Source organism: Chiloscyllium plagiosum, chromosome 28, assembly GCF_004010195.1.
Source record: "Chiloscyllium plagiosum isolate BGI_BamShark_2017 chromosome 28, ASM401019v2, whole genome shotgun sequence".
In the NCBI taxonomy this organism is placed as follows: Eukaryota; Metazoa; Chordata; class Chondrichthyes; order Orectolobiformes; family Hemiscylliidae; genus Chiloscyllium; species Chiloscyllium plagiosum.
Genome location: NC_057737.1, coordinates 31,493,971 through 31,520,335, shown reverse-complemented (window position 1 = coordinate 31,520,335; position 26,365 = coordinate 31,493,971). Strand labels below are relative to the sequence as shown.

At 38.5% G+C, this 26,365-nt stretch overlaps 2 protein-coding genes across 5 annotated transcripts in view; one reads left to right on the top strand and one right to left on the bottom strand.

Moving 5' to 3' along the window:
* Window positions 1-20,419, top strand: psph (phosphoserine phosphatase). 3 transcript variants are annotated; one of them, XM_043718622.1, is made up of 7 exons: window positions 1-582; window positions 1,936-2,091; window positions 4,533-4,667; window positions 5,111-5,256; window positions 7,348-7,496; window positions 18,028-18,142; window positions 20,333-20,419. In XM_043718622.1, the coding sequence occupies exons 2-6, from the start codon at window positions 1,952-1,954 to the stop codon at window positions 18,130-18,132; spliced, it is 675 nt and encodes a 224-aa protein (XP_043574557.1). In that variant the 5' UTR covers window positions 1-582; window positions 1,936-1,951; the 3' UTR covers window positions 18,133-18,142; window positions 20,333-20,419. The 3 variants fall into 3 exon arrangements, with proteins under 3 accessions (XP_043574557.1, XP_043574555.1, XP_043574556.1); XM_043718620.1 differs by lacking the exon at window positions 20,333-20,419 and adding an exon at window positions 7,682-7,836 and having other exon boundaries at window positions 3-582; window positions 18,028-18,114; XM_043718621.1 differs by lacking the exons at window positions 18,028-18,142; window positions 20,333-20,419 and adding exons at window positions 7,682-7,836; window positions 8,964-12,167 and having other exon boundaries at window positions 3-582.
* The window catches only part of LOC122564087 (protein NipSnap homolog 2-like), a 34,536-nt gene continuing 20,216 nt past the window's right edge, over window positions 12,046-26,365 (bottom strand). The window contains exons 8-11 of one of the 2 annotated variants that reach the window (XM_043718618.1): window positions 20,326-20,420; window positions 18,169-18,252; window positions 14,656-14,748; window positions 12,046-12,134 (exon numbers count right to left, since the gene is read on the bottom strand). In XM_043718618.1, coding sequence (XP_043574553.1) covers window positions 14,684-14,748; window positions 18,169-18,252; window positions 20,326-20,420 — 244 coding nt within the window. In that variant the 3' untranslated portion in view covers window positions 12,046-12,134; window positions 14,656-14,683. Of the gene's footprint in view, window positions 12,135-13,806; window positions 14,749-18,168; window positions 18,253-20,325; window positions 20,421-26,365 lie in introns of those variants that run through there. The other variant, XM_043718617.1, reaches the window with a different exon arrangement.

Here is a 26,365-nt window from a genome sequence, read left to right as displayed (position 1 = left end):
TTGGTTATACATGCTGCGATTCTGGTCTGGTCAAAGTCACGTTGCATCTTGTGATCTCCCCAAAGGCTGGGGAGTCAAAGTGACGGATTTGTTTCGTGTGGGAAGTGAATGAGTTTAAATTTTCGGTCAGTTTGGGAAGAGTTTTTATTGGGGTTTTCACGCTGCAGTGCATGTGGCGTTGCCACGCTGAGAGGAAGGTTGTCGGTGGCTGGGTGGTACTGTGTGTCGTCAGTGAGCAGAGCATTGCTGTGGAAACCTGTACAAGCTGGAGCTGAGGAGTTGGCAATTGGACCTTCGCTGCTTACTGAGGCTTCGCTTTCCATGATTCAGAGCTGAGCAGATTCGTGCATTTTGGGGGATGTAGGACACACTGACAGCTCAATACCCAACTTATGGACCAGTTTATTGCAAGTGTTTTTTTTCTGGCAGTGATTTGTACGTTCGCTCCGTTCACTTATTGGGACCGAGAAGCCGAATTTGCCAAGTTATCGAGATAAAGTTGGATTGAGAGTCTACTGTGGGTGCCAGACTAAGAAGGAGCTTCATCTCCCTAACACAGGAGAATATTGCAGGGAACTGGTGGTGAGTAACAGTTCACTCAGTCCGAGTTGCTGTGCCAATATACACTTTCACATGTTGCAACTTTGGATGTGATGGTAGAGGATCCAGTGATCTTTCCGTCACATGGCTGATTATAATACTCCAGCGGTAATAGTTTTTAATCGCCAAAAAAACTGTGCATATACAATAACTGAACTATTTCGGTAGTCTTTACTCGTGAACAACACCCAAACATTAGAATTTGGCATTCTCTCCAGTTCCCAAAAAATAACCCCAAGGCACTTCTTTCTTTTATGTAAGACATAGTTCTGAAGATCTCCACAACCACCTGATGGAGGAGCAGCCCTCAGGCTGGTGCTTCCAGTTAAACCTGTTGGACTATAAACCTGATGTGTGATTTTTCACTTTAGATCTGAAGAAAGCAAACAACCTAAACATTGACTTCTCCACCTCCTGATGCTGCCTGGCTTGCTGTGTTCTTCCAGCCTCTTGCTTGCCTATCTTGACATATATCTGAAGCAATGACAGGGTCTGACGCAGTGGCCATTCACCACTGTGTATTGGTGGCAGCTGTCCCAAGCTTGAGTTCCTCAGCACGTAGTCCTGGATCTTAGCATGTACTAGTCTCCAACACTCAATGTTCCAACCTCTGGGCCAAAAAGACCACGTTTAAGTACCACCTGCCCCAGAGATGTCATAACAATTCTGGTCTCTGATGTGAAAAGTATATGAAACTTGAAAAGATTCAGAAAAGACTTATAAAGATGTTGCTGGGTTTGGAGGGTTTGAGCTATAAGGAGAAGGCTGAATATGCTATTTTTTTTTGTCAGAGACTGAGGAATGACCTTTAAAGAGGCTTTTAAAATCATGAGCATGGATAGGGTGAACAGACACTGTCACTTTCCCAGAGTAGGGAAGTTGAAAATGAGGGCATGTGTTGAAGGGGAAAGATTTTAAAAAGACCTGAGGGGCAACATTTTCACGCAGAAGGTGGGATGCGTCTGGAACTACTTGCCAGATGAAGTGGTGGAAGTTGGTACAATAACAACTAAAATGCATTTGGATGGGTACGTGAATAGATTAGATTAGATTACCTACAGCGTGGATATCGGGTCAGCATGGCCAAGTTGAACCGAAAGGCCCATTTCCATGCTGTAAAACGTATTCCAAGAGCAAACCGATTGGTTAAAAGTAATTTTGATACGGGAGTATCTCAGTTAAAATTTGTTAGTACTGTGGACTGCAATTAGACATGAATTGAGTTGAAGTGTAAATAATGGACCACCATCTGACCCAAATGAGTTCAACTTCTATTTTGTAGTCACCTTAGTTTTTGCCAGGATAGGATTCTAATTTTTTTTTTTATTTATACAGGAACCCATAGAGCAATATGACTACACTTGCTGAAACAAAAGCTGTTCTTCGCAGCGCTGATGCAGTCTGTTTCGATGTTGACAGTACAGTCATTAAAGAAGAAGGAATTGATGAACTAGCGACATTCTGTGGTGTCGGTGATGAAGTAGCAGAAATGTAGGTGCTTAATAGGTTTGTCTGGACCATTGTTTTCTCAGCATTTAACAGTCTTTAGCTGTTTTGAGCAATATTTTATATTCCTTTTTTAATTAATCCTGATCCTCCAACTTGTAGTTAAGCTTTCAATTAAGGTTCCTGGATTTCAGTGTTGAGAATAACAACAGTCATCGGAAAATATGCTCAACTAACATTAAAGCAAGGCATAATTCTTGTAGCACAGAAGTTGCAGCTATTAAGACAGCCTTTAATCAAGTCATGAATATGTTGTGTTATTCTCATAAGGGTTACAATTTAATTGTTTGGGTATTTGTTACAAGAAGTCAGCTGCTTTTGATATGGAATTGATAGGATTGTGTCCAGCCAAGTCAATGAGATAGTGAGACACTTAGTGGGAGAGAAGCAATTCATGGCTGGACAGGCTCTTTATAGGAACAATTCAATTAGTCCCATTCTGCTCCAATAGATCTGCGATTTAAAAGAAAATCAAGTGTTTATCCAATTTTTAAATACACTTCCTTTTTTTGGAAGGGTTAAACCAGACCTTAAGTATACCTTTAAGGCAGTTAGATGGCATCACGGTGTATGATGCTTTGGTATGAATGTTCATGCCTCCCCTTCAATTGCTACTATTGTTGTAGTAGCAGTAGTAGTCATAGTAATAGTTATAACACTGTGCCCAGGCTGTCTACAAGCTTGCGGTCTTATAGCAGTGTAAACAGTCAGTCTTGTTTATAAATCTCAAGACAGCTGGCTCATCAAAAATGAGTCATTATTGTATACATTACAAAGGATGTATACATAATGTTATATAGAGAACACTGACTATTTCATTATTGGCACCTAGGATCCACATTGTATTCCAGATCCAAGCAATTTTCTTATTTAACAAAACACTTTTTGTTGCTGCTACTTTTCCAGTTATCTAAAATCTATGTCCGTGTATTACTGATTTCTTTTATCAGTGAATACTGTTTCTCCTTATTTATTCATTTTGAACACTTTGTGTAGTTTCCCTGTAATCTCTTAGCTCTAAGGTGAACAACCTCAACATCTCAGTATCTCTGTAGCAGAGTTCTCACTTCTCTGATATAATTCTGGTGAATTTTCTCCACCATCTCAAATGTTGACATCCTTCAAGTAGACTTTTGAGAACTGGTTACTAAGCTGCAGCTGAGGCCTAATTAGCATATTATTTTTTATTTAAAAGGTTCAGTGCAACTTCCTTCTGTAATTACTCTCTAAATTAGAGAATTCCATAAACTTTATTATCAGCCTTCTCAGTTTGTCCTTAACTGGATTTGTCCATGTGAACCCCATGGTGATTTGTTCCTGCAGCCCTTTAGGTTTACATTTTCTCTTTAAGGAGAGACATTGTCATTAGAGTCATGTAGCTTAAAAACAGACCCTTTGGTTCAACTCATCCATACTGACCAAGTTTCCCAAACTAAACTAGTCCCAGTTGCCTGCATTTGTCCCATATCCTTCTAAACTGTTCCTATTAATGTACAAATGTCTTTGAACTGTTGTAACTGTACCCTGACATCTACCACTTTATCTCTCGCAGTTCATTCCATATACAAACCACCGTCTGTGGAAAAAGTTGCACTTTAGGTTCCTTTTAAATCTTTTCCTCTCATAAAATTATATCCTTTAATTTTGAATCCCTCATGATTTTATAAACTTCTATAAAATCACCTCTCAAACTCCTATGCTCCAGCCTCTCCTTAGAAGTCAGAGCCTCCAGTCCTTGTAAATCTTTTCTGCATGCTCTTCAATTTGACAATATCCTTCTGATTAGAACCAATGAGTTTAGTATTTTTGACTGCATATGTTTGTAGAGCTCTTTGGCTCCTGCACATACTCATCTCCTCCCTTCTCGGCAGTTCCTGTGGATTGAGGATGACTCTCACTGAGATTTGAAAGGTTATGAAATGAATGATGATCCAATGCTTAATCTACAGATTCTGCCACGTGCTGGAGGGGTAGTTCTGGATGATGAACACTTCATCCAACATATCAGCTTCAGCTCTGGATGCTTCTAACCAAAGTATTGATTTTGTTTGCCTTTCTGAATGAGCCTTCTAGTGCTAATTTCCTTTAACTACTGTAATTTTTCTGAATTTCCTTCATCTTTTTTTCCCTTGAAATGGTCAGTCCAGAGTTTTTGTCATCTCCCATTAATTATTTGACTGATTTTTGTTTTTAGGGTGCAGGAGGCTCAGTGCATCACTGAATTTGTATTTCAGCCTAAGGTGTAATAGGTGTTGCTCCTGCCCTTTTACAGTTCTTGTGTACTGGAATTGGTTGCTCAGGTTGCAGTGATTTTAAAAAATGAGCAAAATTGTGGCCACGAAGTTCCATGCTTTCAGTTGTAAAGTATGTTGCATGCAGTGACATTTTCCAGTTGACTTTTTATATTTTCAAATATTTTATTACAGGACCCGAAATGCAATGGGAGGGGCAGTCTCATTTAAGAAGGCTTTAATGGAGCGTCTCGCTATAATAAAACCTTCACGAGAGCAAGTGAACCAGCTAATAACTGATCATCCCCCGTGTTTGACGGACGGTATAAAGTAAGCTACTGATACAATCTAAATGTAAAAAGAGGGTGATTCTGGTGTAAACAATTACTGCAGAAATAACAGTTGCAATAAAAGGAAGAAGTAATTTGTATAGTAATAAAACTGTATTTAAAAGTCTTTATTTCTCCTTTTTCTGACAACTGTACTGTGTATAAATGTTTAGGCTCTGAACCTTGTCATAAGGACTATTCCTTGTATGGGTACTCAGAATAGAGAGTAGCCTCCAGATCTCTTCTTACTAATAGTGATGAGTAAATTGGGCCCTGCCTCACATTTATATTTCTTTCAAATGAAATAACCTCAGAACCAGTCCTCCAGTGTAGTATCTATATTAAAGCAGGCTTGGAATGGAATAAAGGATAAGACTGTGTTGGTACATATTGTTCAGTTTGATCGCATGCATAACTATATTTCAACTTTTATTTTTGAAACAGGGAATTGGTTGGTCATCTTCAACAACGTGGTGTTGAAGTTTTCCTGATATCTGGTGGTTTCAGGAGTATAGTGGACCAGCTAGCAGCACAGATAAGTGTTCCCTTAGCCAATGTTTATGCAAACAAGCTAAAGTTTTACTTCAATGGTAAGGATTAATGGTAATTGACTATTTCTAACCATAAGCTGTTGCTTAGTAATATTCAAAAGAGAAAGAAATGAACTGCTGACTATACCCAGAATGGCTTTCATCTCTTAGCAAGGGAACTGCAGAAAGGAGCACCAGATTACGATCTGCATGGGAGAGCATAAACCAAAATAATCCAGTTGACAACTTCTGCTTTAGCATGGCTGAGCTGTTCTCAGTTTTTCAGGTTTCACACATTTTTCTTTTCTGCTTGCATCATACCTCCCAAGAGCTTCTGTCTTGTTTCCCTGCCAAACAGAAAAACTGACTTTTTTTGAGAGAGAGATTTGCTGCTGCTTCCTGCATTAATTCAGTCATTCTGTTTCTATCTCTCTCCTTGCTGATTGCCCTCACCCTCCAACCCGTCTCATCACTGCTTCTGGTCCTGTTCCTGGATAAAAGATGATCTGGATCAGTAATTCTTATTATCCCAAGGAAATTACAATTAATTCCTTTACAAATAATAGAAAATGAGTTTACATTGTTTTTAAACAATGTTATAACTAATTTCACGGACGTGTGGAATCTGTTACTGTACTACTTTCAGGTCAAAGGTTGTCAAAGCTTTTTTAAAACAGGATTTGGTTATGTATGACTCAATTAGATAATCTACACTTATTTCATGTTCATACATGAATCGTTGTCACTTGTGAAGGCAGTTAGTGTTGTGGAACTGTACTCCAGCAAAGGTTAGACAGTCATTGGGAGTGAAGAAAAGTGGCAAAGGAGGGAAATATCGAAGTCATCTGCCTGACATTTCTCAATAATTTTGACCACAGTTATTTCCTGCCATAGAATATTTTTCTTTTGCTTTCAAAGCAGTCATACAAGCATGTAATGTATTGTACAAATATTAGTGTGACACTTACTCAGCATCAACTTAAATCATTTAGATTTGGATATGAAGGTAAACAGGAATACTATACCATAGATCCTTGGCATTTCCTATTTATCATAGTTCCCACAAACATTTAGTCAAATGGTTAAGACAAATGACCTGGACCTAGCTGTAAACTGCTGATGGAAAGTATGAAATTGCTTTATGTTTTTCCATCTCTTCCTCCTCCCCATTGTAGTTTCCATCATCTTAGAGATGAAAACTCAAATGTCTTGCCCCCTAGATCAAAGTTTGGCACTCTTCCCTGTTCTTTTCACACGAATATTGAGTTATGTAAATGAATAACTGTTAGTACATGACAATTGAAGAATGCTGACACTCTGGACTTTCAAGAATGGTAAACAGTCAAGGATATACTACCTGAGAGGAGTAATGTGGCTGATCTGATTATGGCCTCAACAGCCCTTTCCTGTATCCCAATGACCAACCCCCTTGTTGATCAAAAATCAACCTTGAATATATTTGACAGATTTCATTGCTCTCTGGTGAAGAGAATCCCACAATTTAATGACCCTCAGGCAAAGAAAAAGTAGCTGTTATTTCAATTGTAAATAGGAGATACTAATTTTTAAACCGTTTCCCATAATTCTGGATTACTACCACAGAGACATCTTGTCAGTTCCATCAGAATACTTCAATTAGATTGCCCCTCATTTTTCTGTACTTCACAGGATATAGGCCCAACTTGCTCAATCTTTCCTCTTAAGATAGCTTCTTCATGCAAAGAATCAGCAGAGAGAACCTTCTCTGAACTCTTTCTAATATAGTGATATCCTTCTGAAATAGAGACACAAACTGGTCTTGTGATTAAGATCCTCTAAAGCTGGAGGAGTGCTTCCCATTTTTAGTTTTAATCAACCTGTTCGGACATATCATGACACTCCTAACAAGCGGATAGGTCTAGAACCCAAGCCTTCTGGCCCAGAGATGGGGATCTCATCGGCCCTCTTTTTTTTTTTCTTTTTATTTAAAATGTTTTTAAAACCATTTTATTTGCCTTCAGAGCCACTTGCTGCAAATTGCATCACAGCTTTTTGTGATCCAAGTACCAGGACATCCACATCCCCCCTCAATAGTGGAGTTCTTATTGAATAATACTCTTGGATGGTGTACAGCATAACAGGTGTACAATGGTTGATCTTGTTTTGCTGCAGGTGATTATGCTGGCTTTGATGAAACCCAACCAACAGCAGAATCTGGTGGGAAAGGCCGGATCATAAATCGTTTAAAAGAAGAAAGAGGTTTTAAGAAGGTTGTTATGATTGGAGATGGAGCCACAGACTTGGAAGCATGCCCTCCTGCAGTACGTACAGAAATAGAATGAATTTTGTTACTTCAAAGGTGTAATTTTAATGTTTGGTTAGTTTTTAAATAATTTAATTTTTTTTATTAAGCTTTTGTGATTGATTTTAGTTCTAAACAATCGCCTTTCATATTTAAATTAAAAAATGTAAATGCCCAGTAAAAACTATTGGATTGTTTTTCTAGGATGCATTTATCGGATTTGGTGGGAATGTTGTCCGACAGCAAGTAAAACAAAAAGCCAAGTGGTTTGTCACCAGTTTTCAAGAAATTATTGAAGAACTGGAAAGTTGACTTTTTTCAAATTACATACATCAGCAAAATTTAACATTAACATGGAGGTACTTCTCTCGTCTTTAATGATATTAACTCTTAACTCCTCCTCTTGATGTTATTCCAGATAACCTCTGGCTTCTCCGTTGTAGCTGGGTTCAAAATTTAGGCTGATTGCAAGTTTTGAGTTTCACACATTTTAGAATTGAGTCATGCTTGGCATTGAAATTGAAACCCATAATCATTATGGTGTGAAGAAACTATATTTTGTCTTTTCAAAAACATTTGTCTGTTTAGATTCCCCCTCCTTTTTTCCAAATTGTTCACTTGTTCAGCAACACTCCCCAGGACTGGTCAAAGAGACCTTTGAGTGCAGGTTCATTGTTCCTTGAAAGGGGAGTCACCGGTAAATTAGGATAGTGAAGAAGGCATTTAGAATAGGTGCCTTTATTAATCGGAGCATTGACTAAAGGTTTTGGGAGGTCAAGTTATGGCTGTACAGAACATTTTTGGAATAGTGTTCAATTCTGGTCTCCCTTCTATAGGAAGGATGCAGAAAAGACTTACAAGGATGTTGCTAGGATTGGAGGGTTGAGCTATGGGGAGAGATTGAATAGGATGGGGTTGTTTTCCCTGGGCCGTCAAAGATGGAGGGATGACCTTCATTGAATTTTTTATAAAATCATGAGGGGCATGGATAGTGTAAATAGTCAAGGTCTTCTCTAGGGTGGAGATGACCAGAATTAGAGGACATAGTTTTAAGGGGAAAGATCTAATAGGGACTTTAGGGGTGACTTTTATGGAGAGGGTGGTACGTGTATGGAATGAGCTGCCAGAGAAAGTGGTGGAGGTTGGTACAGTTACCCATCCAGATTCCTTTTTAAATGTTGTATTTGAATAGGAAGGGTTTAGAAGGATATGGGACTAGTTTAATTTAGGATGTCTGGTTGGCTTGAATGAGTTTAACCAAAGGACTTGTTTTTGTGCTATACATCTCTCTGACTGTTCCTCGGATGAAGATGTCATCTTAGAAGGAAAGGTTGAGCAAGTTGGTCCTATACGCAATGAAATTTAGAGTCATAAGATGATCTTTATTAAACATAAAAGATCCTAATGGGACATGACAGGATATTTTCTCCCCTTAGAATAGGAAATAGTTTAAGGCTGAAATAAGAATTTATTTTTGTATTTGAAGGTCAATGTAGGCTGCATCATTGACTATATATTCAGTATGAACAAAGAGGGGCAGCAGGCCATTGGACCCTTGAGCTGCCATCTACTCTACCTGCAGTCAGTCCTGCCCCAGCTCAGAGCCTCACAGCGGACCTCTATTTCTACATCCTCCGGAGGATACGTGCTCAATAAATAGTATTTATCTACTGCATCAGACTTAAAAGAACGTAAGCTAAGCTAAACAAACTTTCATGTACTACTGGCCGCACAGTAGCCACAGGGCTGCTCTTTCCAGGACCAGTGGGGTAATCGATGATGTTTTTGCCCCCAATGCCGCCGCATGGCCCGCAGCCCCCGCAGTCACTAGTGACCACACCACCTCCGAGATCGCCAACCACCTCCACGACTGCAGAGAAGACTACCACCGCGGGATACACCAGTGTCACTGGATTCAATAGCACAGATGTGATACCTACCTTGAACATCACTTCTGCCCCACTACTAGGTCCCATTGGTGATGTCACTTCCACAGCCACTGCTGTTAGCAGCCAAGTACCCAACAGTGAAGCTACCTTCCCCACCTGTGATGTTACTTCTGTCCTGTTAACCATAAGCACCACTTCTGCCCCCTTTGCACTACTGACCCATAACCACACCCACTCAAGCCACTGTCTTTGCCCTCACCTCAAACTCCAGTCCAGGTCCTAGCTCCCATCCCTGCCATGTCTTCACCATTTCCCCCAGACTTCCCCCTCACCTAAGGATGAATGTTTAGTCCTCAGTAAAAGTCTTACCTTTATCCCTATATGGTCCCAATTAATGAGTTTGACTCACACTGTGACCTTGAACGTTTCTTCCACCATCATCAGTGGCTACTTTTACAACTAAGACACCCACCTCCCTACCAAGGACCCCTTTTCCCACCTCCAACATACCCCATCCACCTGGACATCCCATGCTGGCCTGCTACCTGCCCTTGACCTCTTCATTTCAAACTGCTGCTGACATCAACCACCTCAACCTGTCCAGCCCACCACCCCCTCTGCTCCAACCCCAACCGCCCCATCAAATCAGTGGACAAAAAGGGGTACAGTGCTCATCTGGCAAACTGACCTCTATGTTGCTGAAGCCAAGTGCCAACTCAAAGACCCCTCAACCATAACCTCACCTGGAACTCCCCACATATGTTTGGGTCACCACCCACACCTTGCATCTCCTCCAAGACTTCAGTTTTCCCAAGCCCCCAGTGCCTCATCTCACCATGGACATCCAATCCCTCTACACTTCCATCCACCATACCAAGGCCTCCAAATGCTCAGTTTCTTCATCTCCCAATGTCCCCACCAGTAGCTTTCTACTGACACTTATTCGTTTGGCTGAACTGGTTGTCACCCTCCAATTTCTCCTTCGAATCCTCCCACTGCCTCCAAACAAAAGGGGTAGCCATAGACACCTGCATGGCCCCAGCTATGCCTGTCTATTCGTTGGCTATGTAGTACAGTCCATCTTCCAGAGTTACACTGGTTCCACTCCCCACCTTTTCCTCAGTTACATTGATGACTGCATTGGTGCTAACCTGTGCTCCCACGAGGAGGTTGAATAGTTAGTCAACTTCAACACATTCCACCCTAACCTTAAATTCACCTGGATCATCTGTTACCTCTTTCCCCTTGTTAGACCTCTCCCTCTCCATTCACAAGGACTGACTCAGACATCTTTTACAAACCCATAGGCTCCCACAGCTACCTGAATTGCACCTCTTCCCACTTTAAAGATCCTTAACTTGAACATTCATCTAATAACTAAATATTGTCTTTGTGCATGTTGAGAGTTTGTGTTGGCAATCCATGATCTTCATTGTAATGTCATCTGCCTGTACAACAAATATAAATTGCAGCAAGAGTAGGCTATTTGGCTCTTTGAGCTTGCTCTGCTATTTTTTATTATTATCATGGCTACTCAATATCCTGTTCCTACTTTACAATCCCATTAGCCATAAGAATTGTATCTATATCCTTCTTGTAAACATTACATGTTTTGGCCTCAACTGCATTCTGTGGCAGAGGATTCACAGGCTCATCACTCTCTGGGTAAAGAAATTTCTCCTTATCTCATTCCTAACTGGCCATCCCCACATCCTTAGACTGTGATGCTTGACTGGATCTGGATGGTCCAGTCATCAGAAACATCCTGCATTTACCCTGTCTAGATGGATTAGAATTTTATAGATTTCTATGAGATTCCACCCCACACACACCTCTGAATATAACTCGAACTGATCCAGTTTCCCTTCAGTCAGCCCTGCCATCCTAGTAATCAGTCTGGTTAAACCTTTGATGCACTTCATCAATAACAACAAAACTGCACATGATACTCCAGGTGTGGTCTGATCAAGGCCCTATACAATTTTAGCAAAACATTCCTGCTCTTAAATTTGAATCCTCTGGCTATGATGTACCATATGCTACCTTCACTGCCTACTGCACCTCTGACCTCAAGAAATAGGAACAGGGGTAGGTTGTTTAGCCTCTTCAGCCCACTGCACCATTCAATAGGATCATGGTTGAGTCAATGCTTCTCATGTCCACTTGCCTGTCATTTTCCCTATAACTCCACACAGACCGTCACCAGAGGTTAGAATCAAACCCATATCTTTGGTGCTGTGAGGCAGCAGTACTAACCCCTGAGGCACTGTGCCACCCACATGAATGACTTAATATTTACACATTGCTGAAACTGAAAAACAATTTAAATTCTCTTTACCAACAAATTTATTAAATTTGCTAAGATGTAAACTTTTGAAACTTGCCTTTTGGTGATTATGCAAATTATTTTTTTTCTCTAAAGTTACAGCATAACTGACTTATTAATTGATCTTTCTCTCATTGATTAAAGTTTATGCCTTCACCAAGGAGCTCAGTTTGTTGGATTTTCAGACATTGAAACAATCAATAATAATAAAACAGCACTGAACTGAATAGCAGAAGGAATGTTTAATACTAAAATGATTTTTTTAAAATTCAGGTGAAATTTATGAATAACATTATCTTTAGGTTGTTTGAATTTTAATAAAATTGAGACTACTTATCAAAGGCCAACTAGGACTGGAAATATACCAATTGATAGCTGCAACATTGAGTCAAGCTTCAGTGTAACTACCTTGTGATAATTCATCCATTTGAAGTCAAACTTCCTGCCAAAACAAATAAATACTTGTTATAATCAATCAATGTAGATATCGTTAATCAACCTGTTCATATGTACAGTATTATGACACACCTCAGGTGAGACATGAATCTGGGAGTGGTCAGTGCACCACAAGAGCCCATGGCTTTAATTAGCTTGTTGGACATGCTGTGATACAGCTCAGGGGCAAACGCGACTTCCACACAAATGTTCTAGCCCAGAGGTAGTGACACTATCACTGCAGCACTGATTTATAAACTGACTTATTTTAGTGCATTTTAGGAATGTTAATTGATTTATTTCCAAACCCCACTGAGGTTCTTGGAAAAATTTGCAGTGGGCAATTCTTGTAGTTCTTGTCTGAGGATAAAGAGGTCTTGCTGAAAAGTATTCTAGGTCTATTGGTTTTTCTTTCAGAACTGGCCAACCTACTGTTTGTTTCTGGAATTTTCAAGATTTTACACTCTAGAACAGTTCCTATAGATTGAAGGGTAGCTAACGTAACCCATTATTTTAAAATGGAGGTTGAGAAAATTTTGGACCAGTTCATTTTACATCATTAATTGGGGAAAATATTAGAGTCTATTATACAAGATTTATTGGCAGAGCACTTGCAAACTAGTGACAGAAATGGACCAAGCATGGATTTACAAAATGGAAATCATGTTTCACAAATCTTTTGGAATTTTGAGTCTGACATGTGGGTTTTGAGATTTCAGGAGGCTGCTATATCTTGCTAAGAGAAATCGGTCCTTCCTGTTAACCATAAAATGGCCCCTCAGATTCTTGTATGTGTCAATCAAATCTCCCCTCAGTTACCTCTGTTCAAAGAAGAACCCATCTATCTGATCTCCCTTCCTAACTGCAATTTTCCAGTCCTGACAACTTCTCCATCTCCTCAAGTGCAGCTTGCAAAACCCCATGTCATTAGTGAGTGATAGAAATGGAGCACAATTTCCCAGTGGGATGAGTTTGGCAGTCAGGTCTACACTGTCCCAAGACTGAGCGATGGCTTCCTGAGCCTGCTCCTGGCCTCATTACTAGCTTAGGTTGGGGAAAAAATTAATAAGGTAGCTTTATCCAAAAAGTGAAATTCTGCAAATTGCAGTAGATGGTGCATATGTTAAAGGCTAAAATGACTCCTTAAGATGTAAATTACACATATTTCATTTAATAAAACAATCCTTGTACAGCTACACCATCAGCCTTTTTGCACAAACATCATGACTGCTTACCCGTTAAGAAACATGGACTCGGAGGCACTGAGATTGTTCACACATTGTTTTGCACCATTTATCATGTGGCAACCCAGCAGCTAATCTATCCCTATTCAGCTCAGCAAATAGACAGATATCATTACTTATAATTTGCTAGTTTTGGCAGATTTTGGAACTTTGCAATCCGGACAGCAAACAGAAATAGCTCCTTTACCAGGCCATTTTAGGAGTCAAGCTCATACTTTCTTCAGTATTTATTTTGATAAGGTAATTCTTTCCAAAGCCTCCATGGATTTCATGATTTAAATTATCTTAAAATTTTCACTTATCTCAAGAATCTGAAAGTATACTGTTTCTCCATAACAATATTGTGAATGATTGACTACATAATACTGAAATACAAACATTCTTAAAGTCTACATTTGCCTACCTTACAAAATGAATAAGCAATATAAACACAGATGTTGCAAATCAAGTTTATTACAGCCTCAGACTGTACTGGGTATTGTAGCCTGACAGTTGACCAATGACTTAGAAACAGATTCCTTTCATTAATTAGATTTACTGAATTATCGTAAATCCTAGAAGCTATACATAATGGTGCCATTTTAAAAATAAGCACACGACAAAAACAGTTTTAAAAAATGTAATTGTAAGCTTACAATTTTGTACAGTGATTACACATGCATCACTTACAGCAGTATAAAGCAACACAAAAACAACGCTATTCTTGTATCGTACACAGCTGGATCTCGAATATCCGAGAAACAGCACATAGCAGTTTATTCCACAAAAATTAATATTGTTTTAAAAAGTAATTCCCTAACGAACCACATTTGAAATTGTGACATCTGATGAGTCCCTTACTAAATGGAGATCATTAATGTTTTGCAGAAAGAATTCTGATAGCTCCTTTTGCAAGATTCAGGCATAAGTTGTCATGATGTTGCTCAAAGGGACACACACACCCCAAACAAAAAATTTACTGCCTTCAAAACTTATTCCACCGGCTAAGGAGTGGAACAGATAAAGTTAGGAAGATACCATCATTAGTGGTTCAGTCCAGAGATGGAGGAGGGCAGTGCAACAAAAATAAGACAATAAAATTGAAGATAACCATTTAGGATTTTACACATTAACATTATAATTTTACTTGGTGCTTCAGAAAGAATATATTGCTATTAATAATTTGCTTCAGAAGTGTCTGCAAATTCAATAAAAGATCTTGACGTTAAAATACTTATTTAAATCATTACAAGTACAGACTCAAGTCAGTAATTCATGTATTAAGACAAAACACAAGTTATTTACTTTCTTTAAAGATGTTGCAAGTTGATCTCTACTGAAGTGGTGAAATCTTCAGTGGAATCATAATCCTGGAATCCATTCGCTGGATGAGTGGCACTGTTGCAAAAAAAAAGACCACTGGTAATTAATTTCGATCTACATTAGTGAAAAAAAGAACAGTTGTACATCACAATCTGAATACTATAGCCATAATTCTGGTATTATCTAGAGATAACTTTGTCAGTCAACATGTGAACTGAAGTCTTTTCTGAAAACAAAATCACTTGTTCTGATGATCTGGACAATAGATTCAACAAACAAACTTTGAAAATACAATCAAACAGTAATTTAATAATATTGAACTTGAAGTTTGCTGAAAAAAAAAATGTTTTATTCCTTCATGGGCAAGGCCAGTATTCAATAGCCATCACCAACTGCCTTTCAACTGAGCCTTGCTATGCCATTTCAAAGGGTAGTTAAGAATACACTACATTAGGCCAGAACAGGTAAAGATAGCAGATTTGCTTCCCTAAAGGACATTAAAAAAAATCTATTTGGTGTACGAAAGTAAAAATAAATGATGGTTTCACAATTACCATTCCAGAAAAGAACACCAGATGTATGAATTGAACTTAACTCCCACTAGCTGGCACAGTGGGATTTGAATCATTTTTCCTGAAGGAATATAATGCAGGCTTCTAGATTAATAGACCAAACTTCAAAAGTAAATGCTCCCTTATTACAGAGGCAACTGGTGGTGGTTTAGCTATAGATTCACCATGCCTCAGGTGAAGTCAAATGTTGAGAAGGAGAGTCCTTCATGGTATCTCATCCAGTGACAGAACTGAACCTGCACTTTTGGCATCACTCAGCATCTCAAACAGCTGTCCAGCTAGCTGAGTTAACTGACTCAACAGAATCCAAATATCATCACATTACCAAAGCTTTTCATCTTGCATCCATCAAACACGAAAATGCTAAATTTTAAATGATCATAACAACTAGAAGAGAAATGATATTGAATGCTAGCCTACTTTTGGTCTCTGTTTTCAGCAGTCTTTTGAAAATGCTGACATTATGCAAGTTTAAAGTGGAAATGCAATTCTAATCCTCGGCAAATTGCAAAGTTACATCTCACTGCTAAAATTGTGTTGCACAGATTCAATTACACATCTTTACACCAGTGTAACTCATTTGAAAGCTGTGGTTGTAATAGTTTCAAAATTATCTGACACCATCGAAGGTAGTATTCAAGTCTTTCCTCTCACCACCAAGGAAAATACAATGATAGCACAAGCAGAAGGACAATGCAAAAATTTTTCTTACTGGAGCCAGGAGTCTAGGTTTACTGCTTTTGAGTCAGAAGATAATACTATTTCATACTGTTTTGACACAACAGCCTCGAAATCATAAAGAAACAAAGGATCACTTTATATTTCTTTACTATCCTATCCATAACCATGTATAATTTTAACATACTGAAACATAATGTGAAAGTTGGTTCCAATCAATAAAATTTCAGATACTTTTTCTTGATTGCCTCCATGCTGTGAGACATCGCATGATTAGCTTTACCAACCTTTATTAGCCATCCCTAATTGTCCTTGGGAAGGTGGTGGGGCCATCTCCTTGAAATGCTAATGTCATGGGGATATGTACACCCACGATGTTGTTAGGAATGGAGTTCCAGGAATTTGCCCATGCAACAGTGAAGAAATAACAGCATAGTTCCAAGTTAGGATAGTGTGTGCCTGGGAGGGGAAGGTGAGAGTGCCACCATGCAATTGTTAACTCCACTTTCTAGGTGAAAAAGGGTATGGGTTTGGGTGATACTGAAAGACCTCTGAAGGAATTCTACAGTGCATGGGACACACTGCTGCCACTCTGCCAAATGGTGAAGGAAGTGACTGTTGAAGATGGTGGATGGAGTTTCAATCAAGTGGGTTACTTTGTTGTGAATGGGGCCTTTTAGAATGCTCTGTAGTTGCATTTATGCTGGTAGGCGTCATGTATGACACCATACATCTGACTGCTTATAGATGATGGATAAGCTTTAAAGAAACAGGAGATAAGCTCACAAAACAGTTCCTAGTCCCTGATCTGCTCTTGTATTAACAATAGTGTATGGCTTGTTCCAGTTAAATTTCTGGTCAGTGGTAACTCCCAGGATGTTGAAGGGACTCAGTGATGGTAAAATGATGGAAATGTTGACTATCAAGGGGAGATAGTTAAATTTTCTCTTGATGGAGAGTCATTATTTGGAACTCATGCTGGCTGCAACCAGTGAAGGATTTTTCCATTTAGTCCACTTTTATTAGGGTTCCTTGATGCCACACCCAGTCAAATGTTGCCTTGATGTCAAGAAGGTTCACTCTCATCTCACTAAATCTCATCTCTGAAGTTAGTCCAAGCAAAAGAACCGAAGGCTGCAATACGGTCAAGAACTAAGTGGCCCTGGTAAAATTTAAACTGGGCAGCACTTTGGTAGCACTGCTACTCTCAACATTAGAGACCTGAATTCGATTCGACCCTCAGACAACTGTCTGTGTGGAATTTACACATTCTCTCTATGTCTGCGTGGGTTTCCTCAGAGCTCCGGTTTCCTCTCCCACTTCAAAGATATGCGAGCTAGATGGTTAGCCATGGGAAATGCTGGGTTTCAGAGATAGTGTAAGGGTGGTGAGTTGGGTGGGATGCCCTTCAGAGGGACCCAATGGACTGAATGGCCTGTTTCCACACTATGGAGAAGGAGGAGGATATTGCTGAGTAAGTACAGTCTATTAAAACGGAGACAAGTATAAGTAGTAGAAAGTGTTAATACTTCTTATGTATTATTGCTCCTACTCTTTAATCTTTCAAACAGCTTAAAACATGTAATGAAGGTAAGGAAAAACAAAACAAATCAGTCTTTGTAAAAAGCCATATTAATTATACTTTTTGTAATGAACCCAAAATTTACACTTTGAATCACCATTCAAAATATGGACTAACAAAAGGATTCCTGAAGAAGGGCTTATGCCCGAAACGTTGATTCTCCTGTTCCTTTGATGCTGCCTCACCCTGCTGCGCTTTTCCAGCAACACATTTTTAAGCTCTAATCTCCAGCATCTGCCGTCCTCGCTTTCTCCTAACAAAATAAAGATCAACCTCAGTCATTGACTGCATTGAAACTATGTAAAATAAAAGGGAATGTTACCCTAAACATTGCCTGGCAGCCATGAGGAACATCTGTCACTCAGAAATGTGTGCATTTCTCAGAAATAAGGATTATTAGGGGAAGAAAATTTGCTAAATGTGTGCAGGTGAGATGATTGGTGAATGAGGAAACATCTTTTTGTGTTCTGCATACTAATAACAAAGTATGAACATTGCCTGATTTTGTTCTTCCCAATACAGGATACAAAAGGCAATTCAACACTCCTCTTACAGTTCACTTTGATCAAGACAGCTTGGGAAGAGAAAGTGGAATCTTTTTACCTTCTACAGTTCCAGGTCACTTAAGTATTTTACAGTAAGCTAATTATGCAATGAAAATACCTGTGTAGTATACACATTCATCCCAGCCAGGTTTCTGCCAGGCTGAATTCCGTGTTTCATCTCTTGATTGCAAGTCCTTGTAAGCTTCAAAAAGAAAGTATGATAGCCAGAATGAAAAATTAGGTTTACAACTCTATTATGGAACTCATTTTATAAAAATTAAAAATTATTGGATGATCTGAAAAATATCAACCTTTTCCAATTCAGAATTATAACATTTAGTTAAAATCACTTTAAAATACAAGACGTAGCTACCAATCGTATTTTGCTAATAATTGACAAGACAATTTGAAATAACTCCACAGAGGCCAGTATCCCATCACCAAATCACTCTCTATTTAGATGTGGGAAGTCTTTGATACTGATCCAACTTCCTCAGAGCCAGCAGGATGTTTGACACTCTTTATATCCATCAGCTAGGGCTCCCCGATTGGGACTATTCATCTGGTCCAATCAGGGAACTTATTCAATGACGCCCACCTGGCTGACCTTGTTACAATCACTACATCCCTCCCCTCTGGGTCAGAGGACATAAATCAGTTTTTTGTGGGGCGTGTTCCTGGATAAGGTTCCTCCAACTCTACCTCTGTAACGCAAGTACTCGCCTCTTGCCCCTTGAGCGTCTTGGAAGAAACTAATTCTCCTCTTCAGGTGGCAAAGGCTTCAACACCTGTGTCCATGTAAGATTCCAAGGAGTCTTCAATTGACAAAGGAGGATAACCCACAGGTTCCAGAACAGGTGGAAAGGCTGCTAAGGAGGCAGGCATGTTTTCCTCCCACACCATCGCAGCTATCCGAACTTCATACATTACTGGATCTGCCCACTTTACCAAGGAGAAAGAGACTGGTATCCTGTCACCAAGTCATCTTTTGTTTACATACATGGAGAGTACTTCCTCCAAGCCAGCTCTCAGGAGTGAACAGAATCTCTGACACTGCTTATATCTGTCAGCCTGGAGACTCAGCCTAGACCAGATTAACAGCCACAATCAGGGAACTCATTTTCTGAGGTCCATATGGCTGATTTCATTACAATCGCTACATAATCTGAATAAATTATATGAATTTACAATTTCAAGTGCTATTTATTTGGAGAGGGGTGAATAAATGAATTGAAAGCAGACACTTACTGTATATGCTAAATGATATTATGAAACCTATTAGAATACAGCACAAACAGAGAGGTAGGTCAAGGAGAAAATGAGAGATAGTACCATCTTTCATTCCAAGGCACCATTTTAAGACATAGTGAAAGTTGTTCTCCAAAGTGAAAGTCAAGTTGATTTCACTTGTGACTTCATGGACGATAATTTATAAACACTGACATTAAAATCTAAGGGGGTCAGTCAATGTTGACAAAATTAAAAGGAAGAAAATACATATGTTAAGAATGCAAACTTGAAAACAATCTACTGAAAGAAACAGTTGTACACAGAAAAACAGATGGTGACATTTTAATCCCAGGCAGATAATCATGAATGTTAGTAAAGTTGAAAAGAGAGAAAAATTGAGAAATTTTAAATAAGGTCAGAATGGATAAAAGAAAACAAAAGACAGAATTTAGGAGAATCTTATGGTGTGATTCGAAGGAAGAGGTAGAAATGTGTCATCTGGGATCAGGATCAACTGGAGGCAGAACACAGACATCAAAAGGCACTCAAATTGTCTGAAACATGGATTGGTGCTAAGTAGATAACTCAATTGGTGTTTGGTCTTGGCAAGGCAAAAAAGGAAAACAGCAACTTCTTTTGTCCACAGCGTTAATATTGGAGTTTAAATTAGTGCTTGATAACATATGATTCACGTCCAAATAAATTCCCACAATGCAAACCATCCTATGTGCAATGTAAAGGCAGAGAACACAACATTAACCAACTCCAACTGTGTCCTATGATTTATCTCCAGCTGCCTCAGCTCTGGTAACCGCTCAGCACAAAAATGACATCACTTTCAGAGTTGTATGCCAACCATTGTATTTCTTAAGACAGTTAACTTACAAAGTCAGAGATGATGAACACAAAAGAACAAAAATGGAGGGGACCTTTTTGATTTTTTTTCAAGATCATTATTGACAAGAAGTTGTATTCTGAAAAATGATCACGTTAAATTTTGCAAAAGGTGCAAAGTTGAAAGCACTGACTGATAGAATTTATTTACCCCATAGGTGATGCACCATATACAGTTCACCAATCTGAGAAAAGAAGCCACCAACTGCCTCATTGTTCTCTTGTCGATATCGAATAGCACGGGCCCTGTGAAAATTAAATGAATCAAAACTAAATAAAATTAAAAAAAACAAATGGATAATTCATTTCAAGCAATTAGTGCATCAGAACTTATTTTTTGATTTTTAAAAATTGTTCAATTTGACCACTGAAGCTGAAGTTTAATTCACGAATAAATGAATATCTTAATTGTTCTCTGAAAATTCAGATATGAAGTGGGAACTGATTATTTGAAATTTCAAGTTATTCAACATGCAGTTTTCATAATCAGTTTGCTTTTGTACAAATTAATGTTGAAGTTTGATTACTTTACACTTATAACACTATGCACAACACTTACAGTATTTTAAATTCTGAATGGAGACTGGCTCAAAAGCTCAATGAGCTTTCACCCAACCAAAATCCTCAAAACATAAAAGCAGCTGCAACATTAAATTTTAAACAGTTAAAACAAGATCTTCAACTGTAAAATATACATGTACTCTAAACTAAAGGGAACAAATATTTACTGCATATTTATAACAAATATTCAGGCAGTATGGACATATAAATAACATTGAAGTAATTCACACTTATGGTCATGCCATTTTTTTAAAATAGGGAAAGGCATTCCTATTTCTAATTCATTACATTATCAACTTTATTAGTTGATTTCAGTATCCAATTCTGTGGCTCTCAAAATGTCAACTTTATTTTTATCCATTAAACAAATAGAGAGGTACACTTGGGTGAACATTCAAGAACTTAAATAGTAACATAACCTGATATAGCCCAAGCCACATTTGATAGCTCGGAGATATCCAACAAATCTCACTCCCTGGCACTCATTCAATAGCCCTGAAAATGTTTTCTCTTCAAGCTTTGTTTCAATTTCTTAACTTAGGCAAAGTTAAGTGCATATCATTTCAGATAGTGTATTCAGATCACAATTTGCTGAGTAAATATTTTCCTCAATTTTGGATCTTTTCCCAATTACTTTAAATATATATCCCCGAGTGAGCAATCCTTTTGATGTGAACTCAACTTACTTAGGTCAATACCATTCATAGTTTCCAATCCCACATCATATAAACCTTTAAAGTTAACTGTTTTAAAAGGAGAATAATCCTCGATTCTCAGTACAATCCCTTATCCCTAGTATCATTCTACAGTGGTCCAAGTTCAAATTATATGTCAGTACTTAAGCATTAATACTACGAGGGAAGTCAGGCAAAGTAATTTCAGAGGTCCCTCACTGCCCTCTTAGATGAACTTACAGCACATTTCAAAAATAAAAGAGCAAGAGTCATCCCCACGTCCTGACCAAAATTTATCAATCGACATGAAAAAGCAATTCTGATCATTAGCACACTGTTGTTTGTATGAGCTCGCTCTACATTTCAAAAAACACTTCACTGCCAACAAAATGTTTCTAGATGTGCTATATTATTGCAAGTCTTTATGCTGGCTCCATTAAACTTCTTCTGCCCCCCCACCAGGATTGTGATAACTTCCTAAAGTAGGACTCTGAAAACAGAATGTGATACTTTGATTGAGCCCTGAGTAACATTTTGTATATTACTTGATTTTATAATTTCAAGGGCAATAATTGCTTGCCTACACAGTGACATCAACATCCCACGAATGAATAAATAAAAACTACACCTTTATCAATTTCATGCTTTTTCTTTTAACATGTCTTTTCAACTTATACTTCAAAAATATATGAACATCCATCTCAAAGTCTCTCGGCTTGTGTACCTCTTTAATTTAGGTTGTCTCTCTTCATTCTTTGTACCGAAATGTGTCACTTCGTATGACTGAATACTAAATTACATTTGCCACGGCTCTGCCTAAGTCAGCAGTCCAAGCCAACGAGAAGTCTGTTATTAATAGATCATTGCTTACTAAATTTTAACTTTCATATCATCTGTGACCTTTGGAGTCATTTCCTTCATATTCAAGTCAAGGTCAGTAACAAAATTCAGAAGAACAGAAGATGATAGATCATAGAGAACAATACTGTGCTTTCCACCATCCTAAAAAGTAACCAAAACTTCATACAACATTACACTTCAATCTAAGTTAAGGAAGACAACGTTAGGGATGCCTATTCAGAAGGATGCACTTGATCTCATGTATATTTTCAACATGGAATAGAGTCCTTACTGACATTACCAGAACAGAAAAACTTATTCTAATGCTGTTTGCAGGATTTGTCAGTTTGCTGACAAAACAATAACCAAACCACAAGAGAAACTCAAAACTTTTGGGCTGCTCTGAGAAAATTGTATCCACATTTTATATTGTTGACTAGTGGTTTAAGAAACAAATCAAATACATCAGTGCTGGTGATAAAATCTGTATATGGATCAAGATTAGCAGAATTCCTGTTGGAACCATTTCCTGGCAGTTCAGGAGAGCTTATCTTAAGAAGGTGTCTTTACAGACAATTCCTACTTGTGATATTCAAAAACACACAAAGAAGAGATATGCCAAATCGCAGGGATAGGAACATGGACTTATTATGGATAACAAAATAAACAAAGATGCTTCTCCTATGTACTGTGAAGGTCCATGTGTGCAGACGGGACAAGCTTGAGAGGAAAAGAAAAAAAAAAGAGGTCTGGGGCTGGCCTTGCAAGAATGAGGATCCATGGATAGCAAATCAGTAGAGGATAAAGCATAACATCTGATCTAGTTTTAAAAGACAAACTATATTACTAATGCAGAGTCAATTCCACTAGAAAACAAAAATGTAAACAAGAATTATTCAACATATCACAAAAGCAAAACACTGTAGATGCTGGAAACCCGAAATAAAAACAAATAAAAGGGGAAACATTCAGCAGGTCGGGCATCTGCGGATAGTTAACAGAGCTAAAGTTTGAGGGGTTATTCACCTAAAATGTTAATCATGTTCCTTTCTGACGACGCTGCCTAATCTGGTTGAGTATTTGAAGCATTCCTTCTTCCTTTAAATTGAGCATATCACTTGCAGCAGGAAACAGCACCCAGAAAAATCTTGTACTTATTGCTTTCCTCAGATAATATAAATTGTTTTTAAAAATATTTCTAAAATATTTGTCAACTTAACTTTTTGCAGCAACCTATTTGATTTGGATCGCACAAAAACTGAGAAATTCTTCATTGAATGTATTTGTCTTAATTCAATCCCTTAGTGTCGTAGTCATAATCCAGAAAAGGATCAATGCAGCAACACAATTTTACAAATAACAAACCATAATTTGCATTTTAGTCTTGGCCAATTATGTACCATTTAAGTTCTTAACTTCCAAGAATTTACATTCATTTTCTTTTATTCTTCAAACACTTTAGGTACACACCTGGAATGAATTTATTTTAATACACAAATATTCAGAATATCCATCTCAAAGAGGTACTAGACAATATACGGCACCTCAAGATAAATATCCTCAATTACTATGGTCACTCATTTTACAATTCCACAATTAAAATACATTTAGTTTACATGCAAACCATTACAATTGCCCTTTTTGCTATTCTCCTTGTATGACATGACAAATATAATTGTGTCGCCACCAAGAAATCAACGAATGGAGCATCTGCATTGGCATTTTCATTAAATGGTTTTAAATTGCTTGGAGTGAGGTAGCTTGCTGCTTGAACCTTTTTTTGCTCTTTGACTTGTCCTCCAGTTTTAAATTTTTTTTATTGGAAGTTGCTGGAAATACGAGCTGATAATTTCAAAGGCCTTCTAAAATCTTGATGAATAATAGCTTGCTGGTTTCTCCTCCTTTATCAAAGAGTTTTCAGGATAAACAGAAAGGAAATAGAGTGAACTAAAATAAAATTATAGTAGAGAAAGAGAAACATAACCAGAACCAGAAAGAAAAACTGGTTTGAGACAGAGAAATAGAGACATGAAGGAAAACAAGCTCTCTTTTAAAAAAAAATTTAAAATATCTAAGAACCACTGACTATTTGCAGGAATGAGACTCCAAGTCAGTTGTCCCTTTCTGGCCCATAGTGTCAGAGTGGGATTTCAAGAAAACAAATCTTTCCATTTCAGGGGACAAATATAATTAAAGTTAGAAAAGTAAATCAGAGCAGGACTTTCACATTTAATGGTAAAGTCCTGGGGAGAGTTGCTGAACAAGGTGACCTTGGAGTGCAGGTTCATAGTGCCTCGAATGTGGAAGCGCAGGGAGATAGGATAGTGAAGTTGCGTTTGGTATGCTTTCCTTTATTGGTCAGAGCATTGAGTATAGGAGTTGAGAGGTCGTGCTGTCGCTGTACAGGACTTTGGTTAGGCCACTGTTGGAATATTGTAGAAAATTCTGGTCTTTCTATTGGAAGGATGTTGTGAAACTTGAAAGGGTTCAGAAAAGATTTATAAGGATGTTTCCAGGGTTGGAGGATTTGAACTATAGGGAGAGGCTGAATAGGCTGGGGCTGTATTCCATGGAGCGCGGAGGCTCAGGGGTGACCTTTAGATTTATAAAATCACGAGGGGCATGGATAGGATTAACAGACAAGGTCTTTTCCCTGGGGTAGGGGAGTCCAGAACGAGACAGCATAGGTTTAGGGTGAGAGGGGAAAGGTATAAAAGGAACCTAAAAGGCAACTTTTTCCACACAGAGGGTGTTGCATGTATGGAATGAGCTGCCAGCCGAAGTGGTTGAGGCTGGTACAATTACAGCATTTAAAAGGCATCTGGATTGGTATATAAATGGGAAGTGTTTGGAGGGATATGGGCCAAATGCTGGCAAATGGGACTAGACTCGTTTAGGACATCCGGTCGGCATGGACGAGTTGGACCGAAGAGTGCGTTTCCGTGCTGTACATCTCTATGACTCTAATTTGCTGCAGAAAATTTAATTTATATTTAATACACAAATGCAGAAACCTCTTTAAATTCACAAGGAAATTGATGGCAAATTATAGCTTTATAAGAGTTCTATGGAGCAGTATGAATCATTCAGCGCTTCACAACTCATGGGGTCTCTCTTTGGCATAAATTATGAAACAATTTACACAGCAATAATGGTGCTCACTTTAAATTCACTCTAACCTTCTCAAAATTTCTGGGAAGGTTAGATGAGAAAGATTTTGAACTGGCATTGGAGTCAATCTTATAATGACTTGACAATCATTCCTGGATATCCCATTAAGTCCCCTATATTTCTCAATAGTGCTAATATTGAGCAAGATACATCTGGCACCATGTCAATGCTAACAAGGATAACACTACAAGCAGTTGCCTAAATCAGGTCTAATACAAATCCACATTCAGTGAGTGACAACAGATCTCCCGTGACATTTGGTTATCAACACTTTGCACTGGAAAAGGTGCCTTTCGCTAATAAAATTCCCAAAGTACTTAATGAACAAGAAACAGACAATAATAAAAAAAATGAGAGGAAAGGATCCAGAGGAAGGATGACAAAAGGATGCAGCTATTTTGGTACACAAAGAAACTATTTACCAATCAAAACTGTACCAGACCTTGATAGAACTTTTATTGAATCATGCCGTCCTGCTCTTCTGTCAAAGCCTAACCCTGTTACCACCCCCTAACTTCATCTATCTCCAAGTCCCTTTCCAAAGTTATTTAAAAGATTCCTAAGTAGGGTCATAACTCTCCCCCCACCTTTTCTCAGTCCCAACCCTCTTCTCCTTGGATGCTGCCTGACCTGCTGCACTTTTCCAGCAACACATTTTTAAGCTCATATCACTAAGGCAGAATTCAGCAACCTAGGAAACTCATCCAAGAATCATGTACAGCACGGAAACAGACCCCTCTGTTCAAATTGTCCACGCCGATCAGATATCCTAATCTAGTCCCATTTGCCACCACTTGGCCCATTCCTATTCATATACCCATCCAGATGCCTTTTAAATGCTGTAATTGTACTAGCTTCCATCACTTCCTCTGGCAATTCATTCCATACATGCAGCATCCTCTGCGTGGAAAAAGTTGCCCTTTAGGTGGCTTTTATATCTTTCCC